Raw genomic sequence first — 24121 nt, 5'->3', positions numbered from 1 at the left:
GGATTTATTTTATTTTAACACATGACATTTCTCGACTGGATAGTAGAATTGCCCGAGTAACAGAGCCACTCAAGCAAACTGCCAAACAAATTTAAGTGGAGGTCTGGAACGTGTTAACATGGATAATCCTCTTATAACTACCTTAAAATTCTCAATTCCCAACTGCATGAGACTTGAAAATCTCTGGGAGAAAAAGAAGAAAAAAAAAATCATATCCATGGCATCCATTTCTGCAAGTTCCATCTTCCTCCTCATCGCAGTACTTTCACTTTCAGATTCTGCAACACTTGTTGAGGATCTTGCAAACTTAAAACCCCCACCAGATTTCAATACCACAATCAAGACCAACTGTCTCCACAACCCTTCTCTTAGATACTGCAATTACTCGTCACCTGCGGATCTTTTTGAGATCTTCAAGTCCACCATTGTTGCTAGTCATCTCTGTAACGAATCCAAGAACCCTAATTGTGTTGAATCTTTTCCCAAAATAGACCTCAGGAATCGTCCAAAGATTGTACCTTTGTACTTGTCATACAACTTCTTCTGGAAGTTCTGTCCTTTAACAATCTTATCCATTGATTTGTCCAACAATTCTTTGAAGGGTAGTTTTCCTGTAGAGGTCCTGTCATGTACTCAGATTCAGGCTCTTGATTTAAGTCTTAATGCCCTTACAGGTGATTTTCCTGTTGAGAGTTTCACTCCTGTTTCCGACCTTACATTTCTCAATCTGTCATATAACTATTTTTCAGAGTGTAAAATCTCTGATTCTCAGTTCTTCAAGCGGTTCAATTCTTCAAGTTTTCTTCATTCTGGTCTCCTCCCAAGTCACAGGAACTATAAGATCAAAGCTATACTTCTGTTGCTTGGATTTCCCATATTTGTGATTCTTATCATAGTTTGCTTCGGATGGCTATGTCTGAAAAGGCCAGATTACTTACCAAGATTTCTCCAGAGAAAGCACAGATTCACACCAGCAATACTAAAGGCTGCAACCAATCAGTTCTCCAGAAAGAATCTGGTGGCCAAGAGTGAAGGAGTGAGTATGTATAGAGGAACACTTCGAGAGGGAACTGAGGTCAGGATAGAAATCTACTGGGACAGCATTTCACAGGAAGACCGCCGGAGATTTATCTGGGAATGCAGGGTTCTTGTTCAACTATGTCACAAGAATGTAGTTCAAGTGTTTGGTTGGTGTACTGACAGAAAACTGAGAGCAATTGTTACAGAATGGACAGAAGGAGAGAACATTGAAATGTGGCTATCTGCTGTAGAGTCGGTTCCTTCATGGAAGCAAAGGTTGAAAGTACTCATGGGAGTTGTGGAAGGCATGTGTTATCTGCAGGAGCAATGGCCTGAAGTGGGTTATGATCTCAGAACCAAAAGTGTGATTCTGTCTGAAAATCTGGAGCCACTCATTTCAAGATTCAAAGTTGGAGTTCAAAACAGCAACTCCAGAAGTATGTTTTCAACTCTCCTAAGCTACATTTTGCAATTTTTTTGTTTAAATAAAAGATAATTGTCCATTTTTGTTCCAGACATTTACAGATTTGGAGTATTTCTACTGGAGATGATAACAAACAGAAGACCACAGGAGGAATTTGAGATGGGTGAGGCTGATTTTATAGAGTACATCAGGATGAGTTATCCTGGAAATCTCTGCAATGTGATTGATTCAAGAATGAAATTGTCCGAAAATATGTTTGATCAGGCAAAACATGGAATAGCCCTGGGCTTGATGTGCACTGATCAATCAACAAGTAAATATCCTAGCTTGAATCAGATATTCAACATGATAACAAGAGCGTACGAGTCTTGCCAGGTTACAGCTACGCAGAGCCATAGAAGAAATCATGGAGATGGAGACAAAAGACATAAACGTGCTGTATCTGAATAAGACCACTAGAAATTTCAACTCTGTTATGCTGTACCTGAATAGATTTTCCAAGACAACCTATGCAAACTAATAGAAATATAAAATTTAAAATTCCAAGACAACAGAGAAACTGATGCAGGGGAAATTTGTCTCAAATAATTTACAATTACAATAACTTGAATTGTTTTGCTGGAGTATTTGGAAATGTGTACAAAGGAAGCATTGTTGATGAGACTTTCATAGCTGCAAAGAATCTAGTTGCGAACATATTCCTAAACATGTTTTGTCGATCCATTTATTTGATGGTAGTATTTAGTCGAGAATTAAGGTTAATTTTTATTTTTGCTCCTGAAAAAACAAAAAATTGTATTCATGGACCTCAATATTGATAGAAATAAAAATTAGAAATTAAAACATTAAATTTATAAAAGAAAAAAATTATTATTTAGTTTTTATATTTTAAAAAAACTTATTAATTAATTTTTTAAATTTTAAAAAATATATTAAAACATTTGAGATTTTGAAAAATTTATTCATCAGTTCTTTTTCTAATTTTAACTATTACGTATTATAAAAAATTATAAAATATTTTTGACAAGAAAAAATTAATTAATAAATTTTTTATAAAATTATTTAACAGATAAAATTATCAAAAAAATAAGTTAATTTTTTTTAAAAACTCATGAATATATTTTTTTATTAATTAATAATTTTTTTTTAAAATATAGAAATTAAATAGTAATTTTTTATTTTTAAAATAAAAATACTAAATCTTACTAGTCACAAATCAGGGATAAAATAGCCAATTCTCTTAATTTTTAAATAGCCACCTTTGTTACCTTCCTAGTTCCCGATTTCGACTCAAAAATTTCCTGCGAACTACAGCATTCTGCGAAAGATTTACTTCAGAGGAGCTTCATTTGGCGAATATTTTTTTTAAACAATAATAAAATTATGACCTTTTTGTAGATTTTATTGCTCATGAGCCTCGTCCTCTCTTAATTTGAGCAGGTTCACTGCCAAGGAAAAATGGAAAGAAAAAGCACTCTCTACATAGCAAATCTCTTGCAATCTTCCATAGACAAGAAATCCCATTTATCTGGAAAGCTCCTCCATGCTCATATTTGTCGTATTGGTCTGTCCACAGACACCTTCCTCTTGAACCGCCTCATCGAGCTTTATTTCAAATGCAACAACACGGATTATGCTCACAATTTGTTTGATAAAATGCCCCAAAAGAACGTTTATTCTTGGAACGCGCTCTTATGTGAGTATTGTAAATCAGGAAAGCTTGAAACTGCGCAGAAATTGTTTGCTGAGATGCCTGAGAGAAACACCGTGTCATGGAATAATTTGATTAGTGCATTAGTGCGTGGCAGGTTAGAGCGAGAGGCATTGAATGTTTACAATAAAATGATTCAGGAAAGTTTGGTGCCTACACATTGCACATTGGCTAGTGTTTTAAGCGCATGTGGCACATTATTAGATGTAGGGTGTGGGAGGAGATGCCATAATCTTGCTGTTAAAATTGGACTGCAAAAGAATGTGTATGTGAGTAATGCTTTGTTGTGCGTGTATGCTAAGTGCGGGCTTGTCAGAGATGCATTTCAACTTTTTGAAGAAATGGAGGAACGTAATGAAGTCACTTTTACAGCAATGATTGATGGGTTTGCACAGACAGATAGGGTTATGGAAGCATTGGAAATGTTTAGGTTGATGTATAGGCGAGGTATTCGTATTGATAGTGTCTCATTGTCCAGTGTTTTGGGTGTTTGCTCCAGAGGAGCATGTGGAGAATCTGGTTTTTATGATGGCTCTTTGGCTAATGCATTTGGGAAACTTTTACATGGACTTACAATCAGACTTGGGTTTGAAAGTGATCTTCATTTGTGTAATTCATTACTTGATATGTATGCAAAGAATGGTGATATGGATAGAGCTGAGGAGGTTTTTGCTAATATGCCTGAAGTTAGTGTCGTCTCTTGGAATATCATGATAGCTGGCTGTGGCCAGAAATGCAATAGTGAGAAAGCTATAGAATATCTGCAAAAAATGCTGTCTTGTAGGTTTGAACCAGATGAGGTCACTTATATTAATATGCTTGCAGCTTGTGTAAAGTCTGGAGATATTAAAACTGGACGTCAAATATTTGATTATATGGCATGCCCAAGCACAAGTTCATGGAATGCCATACTATCTGGCTATATACAGGTTGGAAATCATAAGGAAGCAATAAAATTGTTCAGAGAAATGCAATTCCTATATGTAAAACCTGATCGAACTACTTTGGCTATTATACTTAGTTCATGTGCAGGGATGGAGCTTTTGGAGGCTGGAAAACAGGTCCATGCTGCCTCACAAAAAGCAGCCTTTCATAATGACATATATGTTGCTAGTGGACTTATCGGTATGTATTCTAAGTGTGGGAAAATGGATATGGCAAAATTTGTGTTTGAGAAGATGCCCGAATTGGATGTTGTCTGTTGGAATTCTATCATTTCAGGTTTTTCCCTTAATTCTTTAGACAAGGAAGCTCTGGCCTTGTTTCAGCAGATGCGACAAAATGGCATGTCTCCTACCCATTTCTCTTATGCTACTATTTTGAGCTGCTGTGCAAAATTATCTTCATTATTTCAAGGGAGGCTGGTTCATGCTCAGATAGTGAAAGAAGGATTTATGAATGATGTGTATGTGGGCAGTGCTCTTATTGATATGTATTGTAAATGTGGTGAGGTGGATGAGGCTCGACAAATTTTTTATCTGATGCCCGATAAAAATACTGTTACTTGGAATGAGATGATACATGGATATGCTCAAACTGGGCGTGGATGTGAGGCTGTTAATCTATATAGAAGCATGATTGAATCAGGTGAGAAACCTGATGAGATAACTTTTGTTGCTGTTTTGACTGCTTGCAGCCATTCAGGGTTAGTTGATACAGCTGTTGAAATATTTGACTCAATGCAACGAGACCATGGATTGGAACCAGTCTTGGATCATTATACTTGCATCATTGATGCTTTGGCTCGGGCTGGTCAATTTCATGAAGCAGAAGTGCTTATGGATAAAATTCCATATAGAGATGATCCAATTGTGTGGGAGGTATTGCTTAGTTCTTGTACACTCCATTCAAATGTGAGGTTAGCAAAAAAAGCAGCAGAGGAACTCATCCGCCTGGACCCCAGAAACTCTTCTCCTTATGTGCTTCTAGCAAATATCTACACATCATTGGGAAGATGGGATGATGTAAGAGCTGTGAGAGGGCTGATGAGTGATAAAGAGGTGGTCAAAGGTCCAGGTTACAGTTGGATTGAACATACGAGAGGTATGGATTCAAATATGGTGGATGATAATCTGAAATTGGTATAATAGGTCAAATGGAACATCTTGCTTCAGCAGGTAATACTAGGTCAAACATAAGTATCTTCAGTCTCGTCCAGGACTGGTTTCTTAGTAAATGCAATGCAGAGAGATGTGTATAACTGCCTACAAAATCTACTGCAGAATCCTTCCTCAATTACCTTGAAAGAAAATTGAATTTCATAGAAACACTGAGGATCCAGGAGAGAAAACTTACGCGTAACACTTCTTCCTTCTCAACTGGGGTTGCTTCAGAATTATGAAGGTGCCATGAAATTTGAAGAAGTTTCTTCCTTCAAAATAATGATCACAGTTCCGACACAACTTGAATTTTGAAGGAATGTGGACGGTAACATGGAGAACTAGCTGCGGAAGTTTACATCCTCTTATTCACCACCAAGTACAAAGAATGAACAGAGACCATTCTTCATATTTAAAACTTATGATATTTATTTACATGCAGCATTATCCATCACAGACAACGGAATCCTGGTACAAAAATTCCTTGCTATATCTTTTATTCTTTATATTAGTTTGCGCAGGCTCATATTGGTCCCTCAATTTATCTGTGTTTTGAAGCACTGTGAATCAGTATTAGTTAGATACCGAGATGATGTCTGGCATAGCCATAGCCAGACCAGTAATGTGGTGCACTAGGCTTAGTAAAGACTATATGGTGCAGTTGTTCTTATAGGGGAGAAAGCAAGAAAGTTACTGCAGAAATTGGTCTCCAACCTACTTGTCCATTGCAACATTAAGAGAGTTCCAATTCCCCATCGGAATTAGCTGAGAGTTTGAAGTGTAGAAGACCATATTGTGGAGGGAACGAACTGTCTGGACCGTTATTTGACAAATGCTTTCAATTTCTTTGACACAACTCCATCTTTATTGTAGGCTGCCCTTGTTTTCCCCTAGGGAATGTGAATGTGGAAATATTGTAATCGATTCTTAAAATAATTTTAATCAATTTTGTATTGGGGCAATGTCATTTCATTGTTTATTTATTTACGCTTTTAAAATAGTAATTAAACCAAAAAAATGTGGTCATCCTCATAGTAGAGCGATGGAAGAATTTATTTAAATCAGGATTATATGGACTTATAATATAAATGCATAGAATTTTATGTGAATCTCACCTTTATTGAATTCTATACAAAATTTCTAAAATTGGGATACATTTTAATTATTAAAATATAGATTCTTATGCATTATATTTACAAGCTTTGTCTGATAATAAATCAACGTTTCAACTTACTAAATATTCCATGTTGAAAGTTATTGCATTCGTCTTAGAAAAAAAAGGGAAAAAAAGTAAAGAATTTCATGTCCTAATTAGCTTTGTCCTAATAAAATAGGATTTCATTATTTTAAGTTTATTGCAAATGAATTGGGTTTATATAATTTAATGGAGATAATAATTAATGGTTTTTATTGGTTAAGTAACTGTCACATAATTAACTAGCTAACTAACTAAGTGATTATATTAAAACATCTTAAACCTTACATCACCTTAGAACCTTTATCTTAAATAAATTCATTATATTAAAAACTCATATGTTCAAAAAACTCTTCCTAAATATATTCTGATGGCAATTCTATAATATATCAGTAACAAAAAAAATTATATAATATATCTAAAATAATAATTTTTTTCTTAATTCTAATTATCATGATCGATCAAAATACAAATATATAGGTCCTTTCATATAAAATTTATATGGAACCTATATTCATATCTTAGATCCACAATGATTTTTTTTTTATCTCGCCAGTCATCGTGCCCTTCGGAGACTTCCTTGGCTTCCTTGTCCTTCTGGGTGGGGAAGTCTCCCCTTGTCCAGCTATGGGTTTGCCCTCTCACAGTCGAGTGGGGTGTAAATATTCCTTATTTTGTTAGTTTTTTGCGGCGGTGTTTAGGGTGGAGGGTTCTTAGTTTGGCTGCTTGTGTGTTCTTCTCTTGTGTTGTTCAGTTTCTTTTTTCCTTTTCAGGTTTGTCGTCTCTCATCTCATGGCACCTCAATGGTCTTCGTCTGACAAGTGTGTGCGAGGCAAGGGCTCATATTTTCTTTTAGTTTATATGTTGCGTCCCATGGTTCTGGATGAGATTGCAGCCCCAATTCGGAGGATGGTCTCCTCGTTTCTTTCTGTCGGCCCTCCCCTACTTTGGTCTTGATCTACTTGTTAGGAGCTTGCTGTTTTTGCCTCTTCTCCTACCTTCAGATGGGTTGCATGTTGCCTCTCTTGACCGTGGGTGTGGGAGTCGTCTCATTCCAGAGGTTGTATCCTTGCTTCTCTAGACAACTCTTCCTCAGCGTTGTTGGATCTGTGTTCTAGTGCTGAGTTCTTCTGTTCTTGGAACGGCTGATGGTTGGAGATTCTTTTTTGATGGTCTTTGGCGATACTTCAGTTTGTGCTTAATACGTTTTCCTTTTAGTAATTTTTCTTTTTAGTAACTTTTTCGGAGTGTCAATCTGCTTCTAGTGGTCCATTGTTCGACTGGCCGGCGTTCTCATATCAGAAGCACACTGATGAAGTTCTTTCAGATAGGACCCAAATCTTCAATCGGGTTAAGGTTCTTGTTTTCGGGTTCTAAAGTTTCAAAGTGGGCTTTATGTTTTTTCCTTTATATTCTCAGATCCTATTCGTTTGTGGTTTAAATTGGGCTTGTACCCTTTCACCATAAATTCATATCGTTTAAGAAAGAAAAAATCATAATGTATTATATAGCATGTAATATGTGAAGTTATAAAAAAAATAATTTTTCTTCCAATTATAGAAACTGAAATCCACACTACATGGCTAAAGAACATTACTATAAAAATAGTTAGAAGGCAGTGACTATAAATTATTATTTTACATATTTTAATATATTTTAATTATAATTATAAATTAATAGTAACAGATTGAGAACTGTTACATTGTTACTGAGCATAATATATGATTTGTCTATCTTTTCGCAACTGATAAAAGCATGATTAAAATTATAATTTTATTAAAATATGTTATTATATATAATAAAAATATAAATTTTATTTTTAATTATTTTAAATTGTTGTTTTAATAGTATTAGGACAACAATTTCATAATTGCTACGAAAATATCATTACCCAAACTCTAAAAATGTATACATTAATCAAATAATTTGCATTCCAGAAGAGTAGAGAAATTATTCAGTGCAACTATTGTAATACAAGATTAATTACATGGTACAATAAGCTAATAAAAATTAGATAAATATATAAATATAAGCTTTAAGTAGATGAGTAAATTCTAAAGAGATAATAATTAACTAATGTTTTTTTTTTAAGATAATGTGTATAAAAATTTTAAACTTTGCACTTTTTTTATAATTGTATGTTTATTTTTTTTTTCATAAAATACCCTATACTAATTATTTTTTTGCAATTATACCCATGTCTACATTCCTATTAAAAACTATAGAGAAAAATGTTTGAGCATAAGAAATTTTGAAATTAACAAAAAAAAATCCTAATTAGTGTAATATTTAAACTTAAAAATAGATATAGAGTCAAAAAAATAATAATTTTTTGTCTTGTGAATAAACTTCCAGTATCCAACTCAGGACAAGTAACCAAATGTAGATGAGTAGGATAACTCTGTTTATGGTTTTTGTTTGTTAATATAGGAATTATTTATACTGAATTGATTTTTTACATTAGTTTTTAAAGAAATATGAATAAAGAGTACTATTGCAAAAATATTATTAATATAATACATTTTGTTGGAAAAAAAAATTAATGGTAGGACGAAAAATAATTTGAAATTTTTATTAACATTTTCATTTTTTAAAATAAAAAATTACTGTATGTGTATAAATAGTGCAAACAGTTGCACCCATAATTTTTCCTATCATTGAGAAAACAAGGATCGGAGAATGCTGCTCACACCATTTCCAAAACCCAAGAAGATTTCTTCACATCGATTTAACTTCCCTAGGCGATTAACTATGTCTGGAAGCCATTGCTTGCTATATCATCTTCTTCTATATTCAATCCCAATGAATATTCATACCTGCAACTTATCCATGCATCAATCAACTCTTCTTGGAAACCCAAATCTCTTATACCTCAATCTTACTCTATATAAACCCAAATCGTCCTTTCATCAATCAACCCATCTTCAGCAATCCAACGTTGCCATCTTCAAGATTAGAAAATACTAATTTTCACTTAAACACCATGAAGAACGGCTTCTTCTCTGTGCTCATCCTCCTCTCCTTCCTCTTCTGCCTGGCCAACGTCAACGAGGCTGCAGTTCCTTGCAGCACCGTCGACGCAAAGGCAGCTGCCTGTGTTGGGTTCGCCACCGGCAAGGCTCCCACTCCCACTCCTGCATGCTGCAGTGGGCTGCAACAGCTTGCTCAAACAGTTAAAACTGTTGATGACAAAAAAGCTATTTGCAGGTGCTTGAAGGCTGCCTCCGGCTCTTTGGGAATTAAAGATCAGTACTTGAACAAGATCCCTGGAGCTTGCCACATCAACGTTGGGTTCCCTGTCTCCACCAGCGTCAACTGTGAAACGTAAGCCCTTGACATTGAATCAAGCAACTTCAATTGAAGTAAATTATAACATAACCTAATGTTGATTTTTCTTTTTTGGGAGGTTTTTGCAGGATCCACTGAATTATGGAGGTGATTATGAGCTAGAATCCTACATATATAGATGATTTGAATAAAGCAGTTGAGACAATGTGGTCTTGTTTAAGACCTTTTTTCTTTGACCTTAATAATCTTAATCTTATGTTGTCTATTTAATGCATGAGTTCATTATCTGTTTCCATCACTTACCCTCCCTCTCCTCTGCATTACTAACAATTCATGCACTTTTCCCTTTATTATATTAAAATTCATGTCGACAAATCTAAATTAATCATATCAGTAAAATTCAAATATGGAATAATTTATATAAAAAAAATATTTACATTTTCGATCTACTTACTTTATAAGTCCTTTAATAATGTAAAACATTATTGGATCATCAAATATAAAATTGCAAAAGCGAATAAGAGATGGGATGATTTAATTATTAACAATAATTAATTGAAAAATTTTAGGGAAAAAAAAATCAAAGAGCGTGTACTTTTAAATAAAGTTTTTGGGTAGAATGGGAGTCGGGTCTGCCTAATCTGATTCTTGATTTTTACACGAAGCTGTTCACTTCTGAGGGTGGTGACACAGAACCAGTATTAAGATATGTACAGAAGCGGGTTACGGTGAGGCAGAATGAGAAACTGATGACTGATTTTTCTGCAGAGGAGGTCAGAGAAGCAATTTTTTCTATGCATCCGGATAAGGCACCAGGGCCTGATGGTTTAAATCCTGGTTTTTTCCAAGCCTATTGGGAGATTGTAGGTGAAGATGTTACAAAGGCTTGCCTAAAATGTCTTAATGAAGGGAATTCTTTGCCTGGAAAAAACGTGACGAACGTGGTGCTTATTCCCAAAAAGAAAACTCCAGAAGTGGTGGCTGATTTGCGCCCAATCTCGTTAAGTAATGTGGTGGATCGAATAGTATGTAAAGCCTTGGCAAATAGACTTAAATCTATATTAGCTGATGTGGTTTCTGATTCACAAAGTGCTTTCATACCAAATCGGTTAATCACGGACAGCATTATAGTGGCTTATGAATTGTTTCACACTATGAAGCGGAAGACCCAAGGGCTTACGGGTTTTTTATCTCTCAAAACAGACATGTCCAAAGCTTACGATAGAATTGAATGGGGTTACTTGAAGCAAATAATGTTGGGGCTTGGTTTTTGCGAATTGTGGGTGGAAAAAATTATGAGAATTGTAACTTCAGTTTCATATATATTTGTTCGAGGGGCAGAGGAGTATGGTCCGTTATTTCCACATAGAGGGTTGCGACAAGGGGATCCTCTGTCACCCTACTTATTCATTCTATGTGCTGATGGTTTATCTCAAATGCTGTCTAAAATGCAGGCTCAAGGGAAGATTCATGGGGCTCCAGTTTGTCGAAATGCTCCACCAATTTCTCATATTTTTTTCGCTGATGATGCCCTTTTTTTCACTAAAGCTACTGAAGGAGAGGCGGTACATTTAAAGGAAAGCTTGTTGGCATATGAAATTGCATCTGGTCAGAAGATAAATCTGTCCAAGTCATCAGTAATGTTCACTCCTTGTACACCACAACCGAAACGAGACGTTTGTTGTCATATTTTTGGAGTGCAGGCTGTAGATAATCACGGCAGCTATTTGGGGATGCCCTCAATTATTGGTAAGGATAAAAAACAAATTTTTCAGTTTGTGGTGGAAAAATTGACGAAGAGGATTCAGGGCTGGAAAGCAAAAATTTTGTCCAAAGCGGGGAAAGACGTTCTTTTGAGAACAGTAGCACAAGCAATGCCGAATTACATCATGTCATTATTTCTACTTCCTATTGATGTTTGTAAGGAGTTAGAGATGGTGATGAATTCCTTTTTTTGGAACAATGGCAAGTCAAGCTCCATTCACTGGCTACGATGGAAAAGAATGGTGGTGCCCCAAGCCAATGGAGGTCTCGGATACAGGGACCTACGGCTGTTTAACTTGGCCCTTCTCGCCAAACAAGGCTGGCGGATTTTACGTCATCCAGATTCTTTGATGGCTAAGATTTTGAAACAACGGTATTTCCCTGATACTGATTTTTTCTCAGCTGAAGTAGGTGGAAATCCAAGCCAGATTTGGAGAAGTATATGTGCAAGTCGTTCAATTTTAATGGCAGGTTGTAGAAGAAGAATCGGTGATGGTCTCTCTACAAGGGTTCGAGAGGATCCATGGCTTTTAGATGACAACCCTTATATTCAGTCTGTTTTTTTTGGATGATGAGATTCAGTTGGTTGCAGATTTAATTCAGGGTGGAAGATGGAATTCTCAATTCATTTTGAGTAATTTTCAAGCTAGAGATGTGGAGCTCATACAACAAATTCCTTTATCCATGCGCCAACAATCAGACATGTGGTATTGGAATCAGAACAGGCTTGGGGTTTACAAGGTGAAAGAAGGATATAGACTTGCTATAGATGAAGCGGACCATCAGTTTTATTTGAATGATGATATGTGGGAACGAATTTGGAAGGTGAAGGTACCAGCAAAAGTCAATTTTTTTATATGGAGAGTACTTCGTGGGTGCTTACCTTGTAATTTTAATTTGAGGAAGCGTAAGGTTGAAGTACAGGATGCTTGCATTGTTTGTGGCTTATTCCAGGAAACCGAGTTACACCTGCTTCATGATTGTACTCACGCCCAAGCTGTGTGGGTGTCTTCCATAATAGGATGGGAACCCATACATGATCTTAAAATATGGTTTTCTAATCTTATTATGACAGGTACACATACCCAGAAAGAAGAATTATTTATGTTGTCTTGGAGTCTATGGCACAGCAGGAATCAATTATTATGGCAGCAGAAGCATGAAGATTCTTTGGTGGTTCTTCATAGAGCCCGGTCAACTTTACAACAATGGCAGAATGCTCAACTAAAGCCGAAGGAGAATGTAGTGGCATTGGCGCGTAATAGACAATGGATAGCACCAGAAATTGGAAAGTTCAAATGCAATATTGACATAGCTATTTTGACAAACAGCAGGTTCGGGTTGGGTTTTATTCTGCGTAATCATCAGGGGTTATGTGAGGCTGGAAAGATTGAAGCTATTTATGGGAATGCTGACCCAACGATAGGAGAGGCGTTATGTTTCAGAGAAGCACTAAGTTGGTTGAAAACATTGCCATATCATCATGTTACTGTGGAGACGGATTGCCAGGTAGTAACGAAAGCCTTGATATCTCAAGATAATGAGGTTTTATCTTATTTTCAGAGTATTATCGTTGATTGTAAAGCTCTATTAAATGAGCTACCGAATGTGAGTTTTCGTTTTGTCTATAGATCAGCGAATCATGTTGCCCATTGTTGTGCAAGAGCGGCTGGTTCCATGTCTGGTCTTTCTTGGGGGGTATGCCCTCCTAATTTTCTGTATGAGGCTTTGATGATGGATTTTAATAATATGCGCTAATAGCGCGAAGCCAAACATTTTCAAAAAAAAAAAAATAAAGTAATTAAGAATATTGTGTCTAAGGAAATATTTTAAATTAGAAAAAAAAAATTTATTGTGACTCAATACACCTTGAATCTAAAACATAAATAAAAAAAATTCTACTCTATAAAATTTAAATATAACTCATTTATTTATATTTTATATTTATAATAAATTAAATCTAAATAAGACTTAGTTCTTATGAACAAGTGTACATGAAGTGCAAATGTAAATAATGAAACGCAATTTGTTTTTTTTTTTAATATTTTTCCTATTTAAATGTAAAGTTAAATATATGTATTTAGCTTAGGTCCAGTTTGATAATACTAACAATTTTAATAATTATTGGTTGTTTTAATCACTGACGGTTGTATTGATAATAGTTATTTTTTTTAAGTTACAAGTTAAAAAAAAATATTTTTCATAATTTATTTTTTTAATCTCTTAAAATTATTATTTTAATTTAATCTCAATATTAAACACTATTTTAAAATAAACCAATATTTTTAACGGTAATGCACTCTTAGAGGTTTGTGCATATGTTACATATAATAAAGTAAACCAAAGCTGATAAAATTAGAATTTAATATTAGCGATAATCTTATTAGATTAGGTTCCAATTGCCTAGCATATACATATGTAAGTGTGCTTATAAGTAAATAAATAATATTGTGCTAATGCCCTTAGATTTTTTTTAATTTCAAAAATATAGATTTTTTTTTAATTTCAAAAATTACGTCTAAATTATTGTTATACCTATTTATATATAGCAAAAATTAATCTCTTTTAATTAGAGAACTTAAAACTTGTATAAATTAATTTAATTATTGATGCACTATTTTTTTCATATTAAATTTCGTAATTTTGATATAGATAATTAATTTTTTACTTTAAATTTTGATTTTAGACAGATTTTGAGTTGAAAATGAAAAAAAAAAATAAAAGAAAATTATTTTACAGCTATTTTTGTTTGGATGGATAAGAGCTATAATAGAAGTAGTTGATTTATTTTACTTTTTCTTTTAAATTATGAATAATTATCTTTTCATTTGAAAAAGTTCTATATAAAGATTGTTCTAAAATTAGAAAAATATCTCTCTCATCTCTTCTCATCGTTTCTATACTCCATTTCCATTTCTCTTTGGCGGAACTCCCCTTCTCTTCTTTTTTTATTTTTTTGTAATTTTGTTATAACCTTAAAGGGTTAAACACACTTTTTTAGTTAAAAATTAATCAAATTGAAATTTATTTAAAATTGTGAGATTTATTCTTAATTTCTGTTAATTTTAAATTTTATTTTTAATTTTTTTCATGTTTTCGAGAAACACTGCCTCCATTATTGTCCTTTTAGAAAGTCAAAAGGTTTATTGAATCTCTTAGGAAGATAACTGTAACGACCCGGAAACCAGACCGCTACCGGCGCTAGGATTCAGATCGACTTAAGATCGTCAGAACCCGTAACAAGTCTACTATTCATCTTGTGTACCTGATAGGATCCCATACATGATCAAACATTATAATAAAAAATTTAAACATTTCCATGAAACCGAGCTCAACCTGTGCATGTATCATACTAAAAACATAAAACTCATACTAGAGCTCTCATCAAATGCTCTAGTATGGTTAACATCACATGCCTCAATCTTGGTTCAAACATAAAACATATATAAAACTTTTACATAAAGATTATGTTAACAGGGATTACAAGGTAAAGAAAACTAGGGCCAAGCACAATACTAATCCATTAAACATTACATGTCCACAACTATTCTATTATATCAGCTACACCAGCCACTAAGCTGACTCCCCCGTGCTATATCTGATCCTGCAAACCTGGGGTTGAGAGAAAGGGATAAGCTACTAGAGCCTAGTGAGCAGAACCATAAAAATAGTTTAATAAACATATGCTTATATGAAATACGTCACAGCACAAATAAATCACAACAAGATGGACTTGTCACTAATAACCCTCTACATATTCCAAATAGTGCCCGACCCTCGACGGAGCTCCTCAGGACTTCCTCTTAAACATAACATAACATATCCATAAATGTCAGGGGCGTAGAATGGGCAGCCCTAGTCTTTCTCTTACATAGTACCAGGGCGCGTAGAATGGGCAGCCATGGTCTTCCATATCCGTCGTAACATAACCTGCTCGAGGGCTAGTGGGTCATCCAATATCCATCCACAACAACAGTAAATTATGCAATGCATCATATTCATGAATTCTAATGCAACAACCTATTATGTAACATGGCATTCGTGATGCATGAACATGCTCAAAAAGTTTAATTACTTTAAAACAAGAGATTAGTTCAGTTCTACTCACCTCTGGCTGACGCTTGACTTAAACTATAGCAGCCGACTCACTGCTGGCCTCTATGGTCTCCCAGGTCTGATCCTACACAGATGGACTCCCATGAGAGACCAAACATAGCTAATACATGACTTTAAATAAATCCCCAAAAACTCTCCTAAAACATACCAAAACATGCATAAGAAACAAGCGAAGGAAGGCTAGGCAGGGGACTTTCGGCGGCCAAAGATCCCCACAGATCCGAAAGTCAGACACTTTCGGGGGCAGGTTCGGCGGCCGAAGGTCTCCACAGATCTGAAAGTCACTAACTTTCGGGGGCAGATTCGGCAGCCGAAGGTCTCCACAGATCTGAAAGTCACTAACCTTCGGGGATCCGAAAGTCCATCCTTTCGGGGGTAGGTTAGGCGGCCAAAGGCTGCCTCCATAGGCAGGTTCGGCAGCCGAACCCTGCTTCGGCGGCCGAACCTGGGTTCTCCAGAATGGCAGAACCCAATTCTGCCTTATGCACTCAGCCACCAAAACTCTCCAAATCCTCACATCCAACTCCTCAAAACATGCATACACACTCATCAAGCATAAAGGGCATAAAACTAGCCTAAACCCCAAAGAAACAACAATAAAAACTCATAAGAGCAAACATTCATAAAAAACTCAACTCAAACCCTAAAACTTTAGATCTAAACATTTCATGCATTCATAGCCCTTTATCCTTTCTTTAAACTCATTTAAAACATAAGGAAAACAAGGATCTACACTTATCTCTTGAAGATCTAAGGTAGATGCGACCCAAGCTTGGAGTTGAGGAGAAATGGTCTCCAAACTTTAATATCTTAGATTCAAGCTCAAAACTTCAAAAACAAGAGAAAACTCATGAATATCTTGAAGGATTTGAAGGAAAAACAACAAAGTCAACTATGGGAGGTCAAGAACTCACCTTTGCCCGAAAATGGAGAGAGAAACTCTCCCATTTTCGGACTGGAGGCCTCTTATAGATGGCTGGCCAGACCACCTTCGGAGCCCGAAAGGAGAGCTCCCGCGGCAGCACCATGTTCGGCGGCCGAACATGAGGTTCGGCGGCTGAACTTGGTTTTTTCCCCATAGCATTTTTGTAACGACCCAGAAACCGGACCGCTATCGGCGCTAGGATCCAGATCGACTTAAGGTCGCCGGGACCCGTAGCAAGCCTAACATACATCCTGTATACCTGTTAAATCCCATACATGATCATGCATATACCTAAAAACTTTAAACTTTTTCTTTCATCCCCAAGCTTAATCTGTGCATGCACATAACCATAAACATAAAACCCCACACTGGAGCCCTCATCAAATGCTCCAATGGGGTAACATATCATATATTAAGCTTGGTTTAACATAAAAACATCATTAAAAAGATCATGTACCCAAAAGTGATTAACCATACACTAGGGCCAAGCACAATTCTATCATCAATACAATTCTTTACATTACATAACATTATAGCATTTTCCAATACATGTCCACTACTAACTATTACATACACTATGCCTTTACTCTTGCCGACCTCCTGGTCTATCCCGTACCTGCAAACCTGGGGTTAAGGAAATGGGTGAGCTACTAGAGCCCAGTGAGCAGAATAGTAAAATATTATATTAAAATCCATACTTTCATGAAATACATCACATCACAAACAAATCACATCAAGGATGGACTTGTCACCAATAGCCCTCTACATAATCCAATCATGCCAGGGGCGTAGTGCAGGCCACACCTGGTCTTTCTCTTACACATAACATATCATACATATCCAATCGTGCCGGAGGCGTAGTGCAGGCCACACCCGGACTTTCTCTTACATTGTGCCAGGGGCGTAGTGCAGGCCACACCTAGACTTCCATATCATATCATATCATATCTCATCATATCGAGGACTAATGGGTCATCCAACATCCATCCACATCAACATCAAATTATGCAATGCAACATATTCGAGAAATTCTAATGCAACAACCTAAAATATATCATGGCATTCGTGATGCATGAACATGCTCAAAATTTATTTGCTTGCAACATAAAGATTCATTCTACTCACCTCAGGCTGACTCTGAACAGACTCTGGAGCAGCTATCTCACTGCTGGGGTCCTCGGTTCCTCGGGTCTGAACCTACACAGGTGGACTCAAAATGAGGGACCAAACGTACACTATCATAACTATAAACTACTCCCAAAAACCCCCTAGAACATCATAAAACAAACATAGAAATCATGCAAAGGAAGGCTGAACAGGGCACTTTCGGCGGCAGGTTCGGCGGCCGAAAGTCCCTCCAGAGCCGAAACTCAACCACTTTCGGCGGCCGAAAGTCCTTTCCAGAGACGAAACTCATGCACCTTCGGCGGCACCTTCGGTGGCCGAAACTCCCCTCCAGAGCCGAAAGTTCAACTTTCGGGGGCAGGGTTCGGCAGCCAAAAGCTTGCCTCCACAGGCAAGTTCGGCGGCCGAAAGTGCCTTCGGCTGCCGAACCTGAGTTCTTCCAGAAGTGGCAGAACTCAGCCCTTACATACACATATGCCTCCTTAAACCTTCCCAACATACATTTAGCTATTCTACAACATGCATAAACTCATTCTCAAGCATATAAGGGTATAAAACTAGCCTAAACCCTAACAAACAACAACATAACATCACATTACATACATGTAATACCCGGCTAGACTCCGGTATCAGGATTCCTACCGTCTGGTGGAATCTCGGATGTCGGAAGCCTCTAGTAGGGTAAAACCATGTTTTTATAAAATGTTTTAATGTGTTTTATGTTTTAAGCATGAAAGAAAATGAGTTTTTGCATGAAAATAGCATTGGAGGAAAACTCAGGTTCGGCCGCCGAACATGCATGTGTTGCGGGTGTGCTTTAGGCTCCCGAAAGCATAAGTGAGGGAAGTCCAGGTTCGGCCGCCGAACCTCAAGTTCGGCCGCCGAACATGGCATGCATACGGAGGCACATTCGGCCCCCGAACGTGGTCTGGCCAGCCACTATAAAAGGGTCCCTTAGCCGAAAATGGGCGAGCTTTTTCCCCATCTTCGGCCAAGGTGAGCTCTTCGCCGCCCCTCACCCATCTTTGGCGTCTTTCCTCTAGATCTTTCAAGATTTTCATTTGTTTTAACCTTGTTTTGAAGATTTGAGCTTTTGAGCAAAGTTTTGGAGCTTGGAGGTTCAAGAACTCAAGCTCTCCCAACTTTGAGTTTAGGTCGTCTCTCTCTCGATCTTCAAGTGGTAAGAGCCGATCTTAAGCTCATTGCATGTTTAAAGTAAGCTTTAAGTAGATCTATGGGATAGAATGCATGTTTAGGCTATGGTTATGTTTATGGGTATAAATGTATGTTCTTGAACAATGTGAGTTTCTTGATGTGTTGTAGATGGGGTTTATGATGGTTTGAGGCCCCTAGGAACATGTATGCTTGTGTTTGTGTGTTGTAGAATAGGTTTGATGCATGTTTGATAAGTTTGGAGGCGAAATGTGCAAAGGGAGCCAAGTTTCTGCCCTTTGGCAGAAACCAGGTTCGGCAGCCGAATGATTTTCGGCCGCCGAACATGGCTGGGGAGGTAGCCTTTCGGCTGCCGAAGCTTGCCCCCGAAAGGGAGACTTTCGTCTCTGTCTGGCAGTTTCGGCCGCCGAAAGTGCCGTCGAACATGCATGAGTTTCGTCTCTGTCTGGGAGTTTCGGCCGCCGAAGGTGCCGCCGAACCTGCCTGACTTTCGGCTCTGGAAGGACTTTCGGCCGCCGAACCTGCCGCCGAAAGTGCCCTGTCCAGGCCTCCTTTGCATGTTTTTCTATGGTTGTTTCATGATGTTTTAGGGGGTTTTTGGGGAGTAGTTTAGAGATATGTTCTAGTATGTTTGGTCCCTCATTTGAGTCCACCTGTGTAGGTTCGGACCCGAGGAACCGAGGACCCCAGCAGTGAGTTCAGCTGCTTCGGTGTTGTCAGAGTCAGCCAGAGGTGAGTGGAACCCAACTTAATCTTTTAAATTGAGAAATTAAATGTTTTATCATGTTTCATGCATCATGATTATGCAATAGGATGATTGTGTAACGACCCGAAAATCGGACCGCTACCGGCGCTAGGATCCAGATCGGCTTAAGGCCGCCGGGACCCGTAGCAAGCCTGACATAGAACCTGTAAACCTGTTCAATCCCATACATGATCAACATTCATACATAAAAATTAAAACTTTTCTTTCATTCATTCCTCATACACCAAACTCAACCTGTGCATGCACTAACATAATCATAAACTTGACCCCTCAGTGGGATCTCATCAATGCCCCAATGGGCGATACATCATAAGTTGAGTTGGTTAAACATAAACATCAATAAACATTAAGATCATGTATCAACAAGGGATTATAATACTCATAGGGTCAAGCACAACTATAACCTCAATACATAACATACTGTAATCTCTTACATTACATCATAGTACAATTGTCATGTCCACAATCTAACTATTACATAGACATACTTCAAAACTCTGGCTAACCTCCTGGTCTACCCTGTACCTGCACATCTGGGGTTAGGGGAGAGGGGTGAGCTACAAAGCCCAGTGAGCAGAATAATAAAACAATTTAAAATATATGATAACATGGAATGCATCACAACACAGCTAATCACATCAAGGATGAATTTGTCACCAATAGTCCCCTACATGGACCAACTGTGCCAGGGGCGTAGAATGGGCCTCACTGGTCTTTCTCTTACATAACATAACATAACATAACATGGTCCAACTGTGTCAGGGGCGTAGAATGGGCCTCACTGGTCTTTCTCTTACATAGTGCCAGGGGCGTAGAATGGGCCTCACTGGTCTTCCGTACCGTATCATCATCATCATAGCATAGGGGGACTAATGGATCATTCAACATCCATCCACATCATTAAACATAGTATGCAATGCAACATATTCGTGAGTCTAATGCAACACCCTATTATCTCATGGCATTCATGATGCGTGAATCATGCTAAAACTGATTTATTTATTTAAAAGCATAAGAGTTATTCCACTCACCTCTGGTTGAAGCTCTACTGACTCTGAAGTGACTGACTAACTGCTGGGGTCCTCGGTTCCTCGGGTCCAAACCTACACAGGTGGACTCAAATGAGGGACCAAACATACATGAACATAACTCTAAACTACTCCCCAAAAACCCCCTAAAATACATCAAAACAATCATGCAAAAACATGCAAAGGAAGGCTGGACAGGGCAGGTTCGGCGGCACCTTCGGCGGCCGAAAGTCCCAGACAGAGACGAAAGTCTCTTTTCGGGGGCAACTTCGGCAGCCGAAAGGCCTGCCTCCCAAGCCATGTTCGGCGGCCGAAAGTTCCTTCGGCTGCCGAACCTGGTTTCTGCCAAAGGGCAGAAACTTGGATCCCTTTGCACAAAATTTTCTCCCATCCAATCCAACATGCATATAATTCACCAAATCATGCAAATATACATACATTGGCTCCTAGGGGCTTCAAACTAACTTAAACCCCAACTACAACACACAACAACAACACAATCCAACCTACATTGCTCAAAACATAACATTAACTCAAAAACCTAACTATGAGCTAAACATGCATTCTACCCCATAGATCTTGCATAAAACTTACTTTAAACATAAAATGAGCTTAAGATCGGCTCTTACCTCTTGAAGATCGAGAGAGAGACGTCCTAAACTCGGAGGTGGAAGATTTTGAGTTCTTGAACCTCAAAACTCCAAAACTTGCTTTAAACTCGAAAATCTTCAAAACAATGTAAAAGCTTGTGAAAATCTTGAAAGATTTGAAGGAAAGAACTCAAGGATGGTGAAGAATGGCGGAAGGACTCACCTTGGCCGAAAATGGGGAAAAAGCTCGCCCGTTTTTGGCTAAGGGACCCTTTTATAGTGGCTGGCCAGGCCACGTTCGGGGGCCGAAAGTGCCTCCGCATGCATGCCATGTTCGGCGGCCGAACTTGAGGTTCGGCGGCCGAATCTGGACTTTCCTCACTTATGCCTTCGGGGGCCTAAAGCACTCCCGAAGCGCGTGCATGTTCGGCGGCCGAACTTTGAGTTTCGGCGGCCGAACCTGAGTTTCCTCCAAGGGTGTTTTCATTCAAAAACTCATTTCCTCTTTACTTAAAATCATTAAAAACATTAAAACATTTCATGAAAACATGGTTTTACCCTTCTAGAGGTCTCCGACAACCGAAATTCCACCGGACGGTAGGAATTCCGATACCGGAGTCTAGCCGGGTATTACATTCTCCCCCCCTTAAGAACATTCGTCCCCGAATGTTCCTCAACTAGCACATGCATGGCATACACATATCATACATACAAAACACATGAAACATACAAGGGACTAACCTCAGAAAAGATAAGGGTATTGTTGGAGCATGGACTCCCGTGTCTCCCAAGTGCATTCCTCCAAATTGTGGTGGTTCCAAAGGACCTTCACCATCGGGATTTCCTTGTTCCTCAATTTCCTGATCTGGGTGTCTAGGATCCGTACTGGCTATTCGACATAAGTGAGATTCTCTTGAATCTCCACATCTGGCTCACTAAGAACCTTGCCCGAATCTGACACAAACTTCCTCAACATAGAAACATGGAAAACCGGATGGATTCTTACCATTGAAGCAGGTAAATCCAGCTTGTACGATACATTCCCGATCTTCTGCAAGATTTCAAAGGGTCCGATGTACCGTGGAGCCAGCTTACCTTTCTTCCCGAACCGAACCACTCCTTTCATTGGAGACACCTTAAGCAATACCAGATCCCCCTCCTGAAACTCTACTTGCCTTCTGCGGATGTCTGCATAACTCTTCTGTCTGCTCGCAGCAGTCTTGATTCTTTCTCTGATTATGGGTACCACCCTGCTCGTAATCTCTACTAACTCAGGCCCTGCCAAGGCCTTCTCTCCAACTTCCTCCCAGTAAACAGGTGACCTGCAATTCCTTCCATACAAAGCTTCATATGGAGCCATCCCGATGCTAGCATGATGGCTGTTATTGTAGGCAAACTCCACCAAAGGTAGATGCTGCCTCCAAGAACCGCCAAAGTCCAGCACACACATTCTAAGCATATCCTCAATAGTCTGGATGGTCCTTTCGGACTGTCCGTCTGTCTGGGGGTGGAAGGCAGTACTGAAATCCAATCTATACCCATGGCATTCTGCAGACTCCGCCAAAATCTGGAGGTGAACTGGGGCCCTCTATCCGACACTATCGAAACAGGAACCCCATGCAGCCTGACGATCTCGTCCACATATACCTGCGCCAACTTGTCCACAGAGTAGCCACTCCTGACAGGGATGAAGTGAGCAGATTTGGTGAGTCTGTCCACAATCACCCATATGGAGTCCAACCTGTTGGACGTCGCCGGTAACCCCACTACGAAGTCCATAGCTATATTCTCCCATTTCCATTCTGGAATAGGTAGCGGGTTAAGCATTCCAGCCGGCTTCTGATGTTCCAGCTTCACCCTCTGACACACTTCGCAGGCTGACACAAACTGTGCCACTTCTTTCTTCATTGCTGGCCACCAATAAACTTTCTTCAAATCTTGATACATCTTGGTGGCTCCAGGGTGAACGCTGTATCTTGCATTATGAGCTTCCCTCATAATGTCTCCTTTTAGCCCAATGTCATCTGGTACACATAATCGACTCCCATAGCGGAGGATCCCCTTATTGTCAAATCTGAACTCACTGTCTTTACCTGACTGAACAGTCCTGGCAATCTTCACTAACTCTGGATCCTCATGCTGTTTCTGAGCCACCTGCTCCAGAAACACAGGTGTCACTTTCATCTGGGCCACTAAAGCACCTGTACCAGACAACTCCAACTGTAGACCTTCCTCAATGAGCTTGTAAAACTCTATCACCACTGGTCTCCTCTCAGCCGTGATGTGGGATAGATTGCCTAGTGACTTCCGGCTTAGGGCGTCTGCTACAACATTCGCCTTACCCGGATGATACTGAATCTTGCAATCATAGTCACTCAGCAACTCTACCCATCTCCTCTGTCTCAAATTCAAATCTCTTTAACTCAGGATGTACTGCAGGCTTTTATGATCTGTGAAGATCTCACATTTTACCCCATAGAGGTAGTGCCTCCACATCTTGAGTGCAAAGATTACTGCTGCCATCTCAAGGTCATGCGTGGGGTAATTCAACTCATGCTTCTTCAGCTGCCTAGAAGCATAAGCAATCACCCTCTCATTTTGCATCAGTACACAACCCAGTCCCACACGGGACGCATCACAAAAGACTGTAAAGTCCTCATCACTAGATGGCAGAGCTAAAACTGGTGCTGAAGTCAACCTCTTCTTAAGCTCTTCAAAACTCTCTTCGCATTGGTCCGTCCACAGAAACTTCTGATTCTTCCTGGTTAGTCTGGTCAGAGGAGCTGCAATCTTCGAGAAGTCCTGAACGAACCTCCTATAGTAACCTGCCAAACCCAAAAAGCTCCTGATCTCTATCACTGAAGTGGGTCTGGGCCAGTTAGCCACAGTTTCGGTCT

General features: G+C 38.5%; 4 protein-coding genes across 4 annotated transcripts; all 4 read left to right on the top strand.

Annotated features, from left to right (window-relative positions):
* Positions 1–33: 33 nt before the first annotated feature.
* LOC110617195 (LRR receptor kinase SERK2) lies at positions 34–2115 on the top strand. Its single transcript, XM_021759829.2, has 2 exons — positions 34–1457; positions 1536–2115. The coding sequence occupies exons 1-2, from the start codon at positions 119–121 to the stop codon at positions 1892–1894; spliced, it is 1698 nt and encodes a 565-aa protein (XP_021615521.1). The 5' UTR covers positions 34–118; the 3' UTR covers positions 1895–2115.
* Positions 2116–2702: 587 nt separating this feature from the next.
* LOC110616790 (pentatricopeptide repeat-containing protein At4g20770) lies at positions 2703–6221 on the top strand. The gene is made up of 2 exons (XM_043957235.1): positions 2703–5725; positions 5813–6221. Exon 1 carries the CDS (start codon positions 2903–2905, stop codon positions 5240–5242), a length of 2340 nt encoding a protein of 779 aa, XP_043813170.1. The 5' UTR covers positions 2703–2902; the 3' UTR covers positions 5243–5725; positions 5813–6221.
* A 3159-nt stretch (positions 6222–9380) lies between these two features.
* Positions 9381–10019, top strand: LOC110616719 (non-specific lipid-transfer protein C, cotyledon-specific isoform). Its single transcript, XM_021759195.1, has 2 exons — positions 9381–9773; positions 9866–10019. The coding sequence occupies exons 1-2, from the start codon at positions 9433–9435 to the stop codon at positions 9873–9875; spliced, it is 351 nt and encodes a 116-aa protein (XP_021614887.1). The 5' UTR covers positions 9381–9432; the 3' UTR covers positions 9876–10019.
* Positions 9879–13259, top strand: LOC110617865. Its single transcript, XM_021760870.1, has 4 exons — positions 9879–9884; positions 10403–11996; positions 12094–12483; positions 12577–13259. Exons 1-4 carry the CDS (start codon positions 9879–9881, stop codon positions 13257–13259), a joined length of 2673 nt encoding a protein of 890 aa, XP_021616562.1.
* The last annotated feature ends 10862 nt before the right edge of the window (positions 13260–24121 follow it).

The sequence above is a fragment of the Manihot esculenta genome, chromosome 6 (genome assembly GCF_001659605.2).
Source record: "Manihot esculenta cultivar AM560-2 chromosome 6, M.esculenta_v8, whole genome shotgun sequence".
NCBI classification, from domain to species: Eukaryota; Viridiplantae; Streptophyta; class Magnoliopsida; order Malpighiales; family Euphorbiaceae; genus Manihot; species Manihot esculenta.
This window is presented reverse-complemented; position numbering and strand designations above follow the sequence as displayed.

What these genes read in the sequence shown, in the direction of transcription:
- LOC110616719 (XM_021759195.1), top strand. Translation starts at nt 9,433, where the DNA reads ATGAAGAACGGCTTCTTCTCTGTGCTCATCCTCCTCTCCTTCCTCTTC.
- LOC110617195 (XM_021759829.2), top strand. Translation starts at nt 119, where the DNA reads ATGGATAATCCTCTTATAACTACCTTAAAATTCTCAATTCCCAACTGC. An exon ending in TCAAAACAGCAACTCCAGAA is followed by an intron (nt 1,458 to 1,535) that starts GTATGTTTTCAA and finishes TTTTTGTTCCAG; the next exon opens with ACATTTACAGATTTGGAGTA.
- LOC110617865 (XM_021760870.1), top strand. An exon ending in TAGAAGAAGAATCGGTGATG is followed by an intron (nt 11,997 to 12,093) that starts GTCTCTCTACAA and finishes AGTTGGTTGCAG; the next exon opens with ATTTAATTCAGGGTGGAAGA. An exon ending in GTTACACCTGCTTCATGATT is followed by an intron (nt 12,484 to 12,576) that starts GTACTCACGCCC and finishes TTATTATGACAG; the next exon opens with GTACACATACCCAGAAAGAA.
- LOC110616790 (XM_043957235.1), top strand. Translation starts at nt 2,903, where the DNA reads ATGGAAAGAAAAAGCACTCTCTACATAGCAAATCTCTTGCAATCTTCC.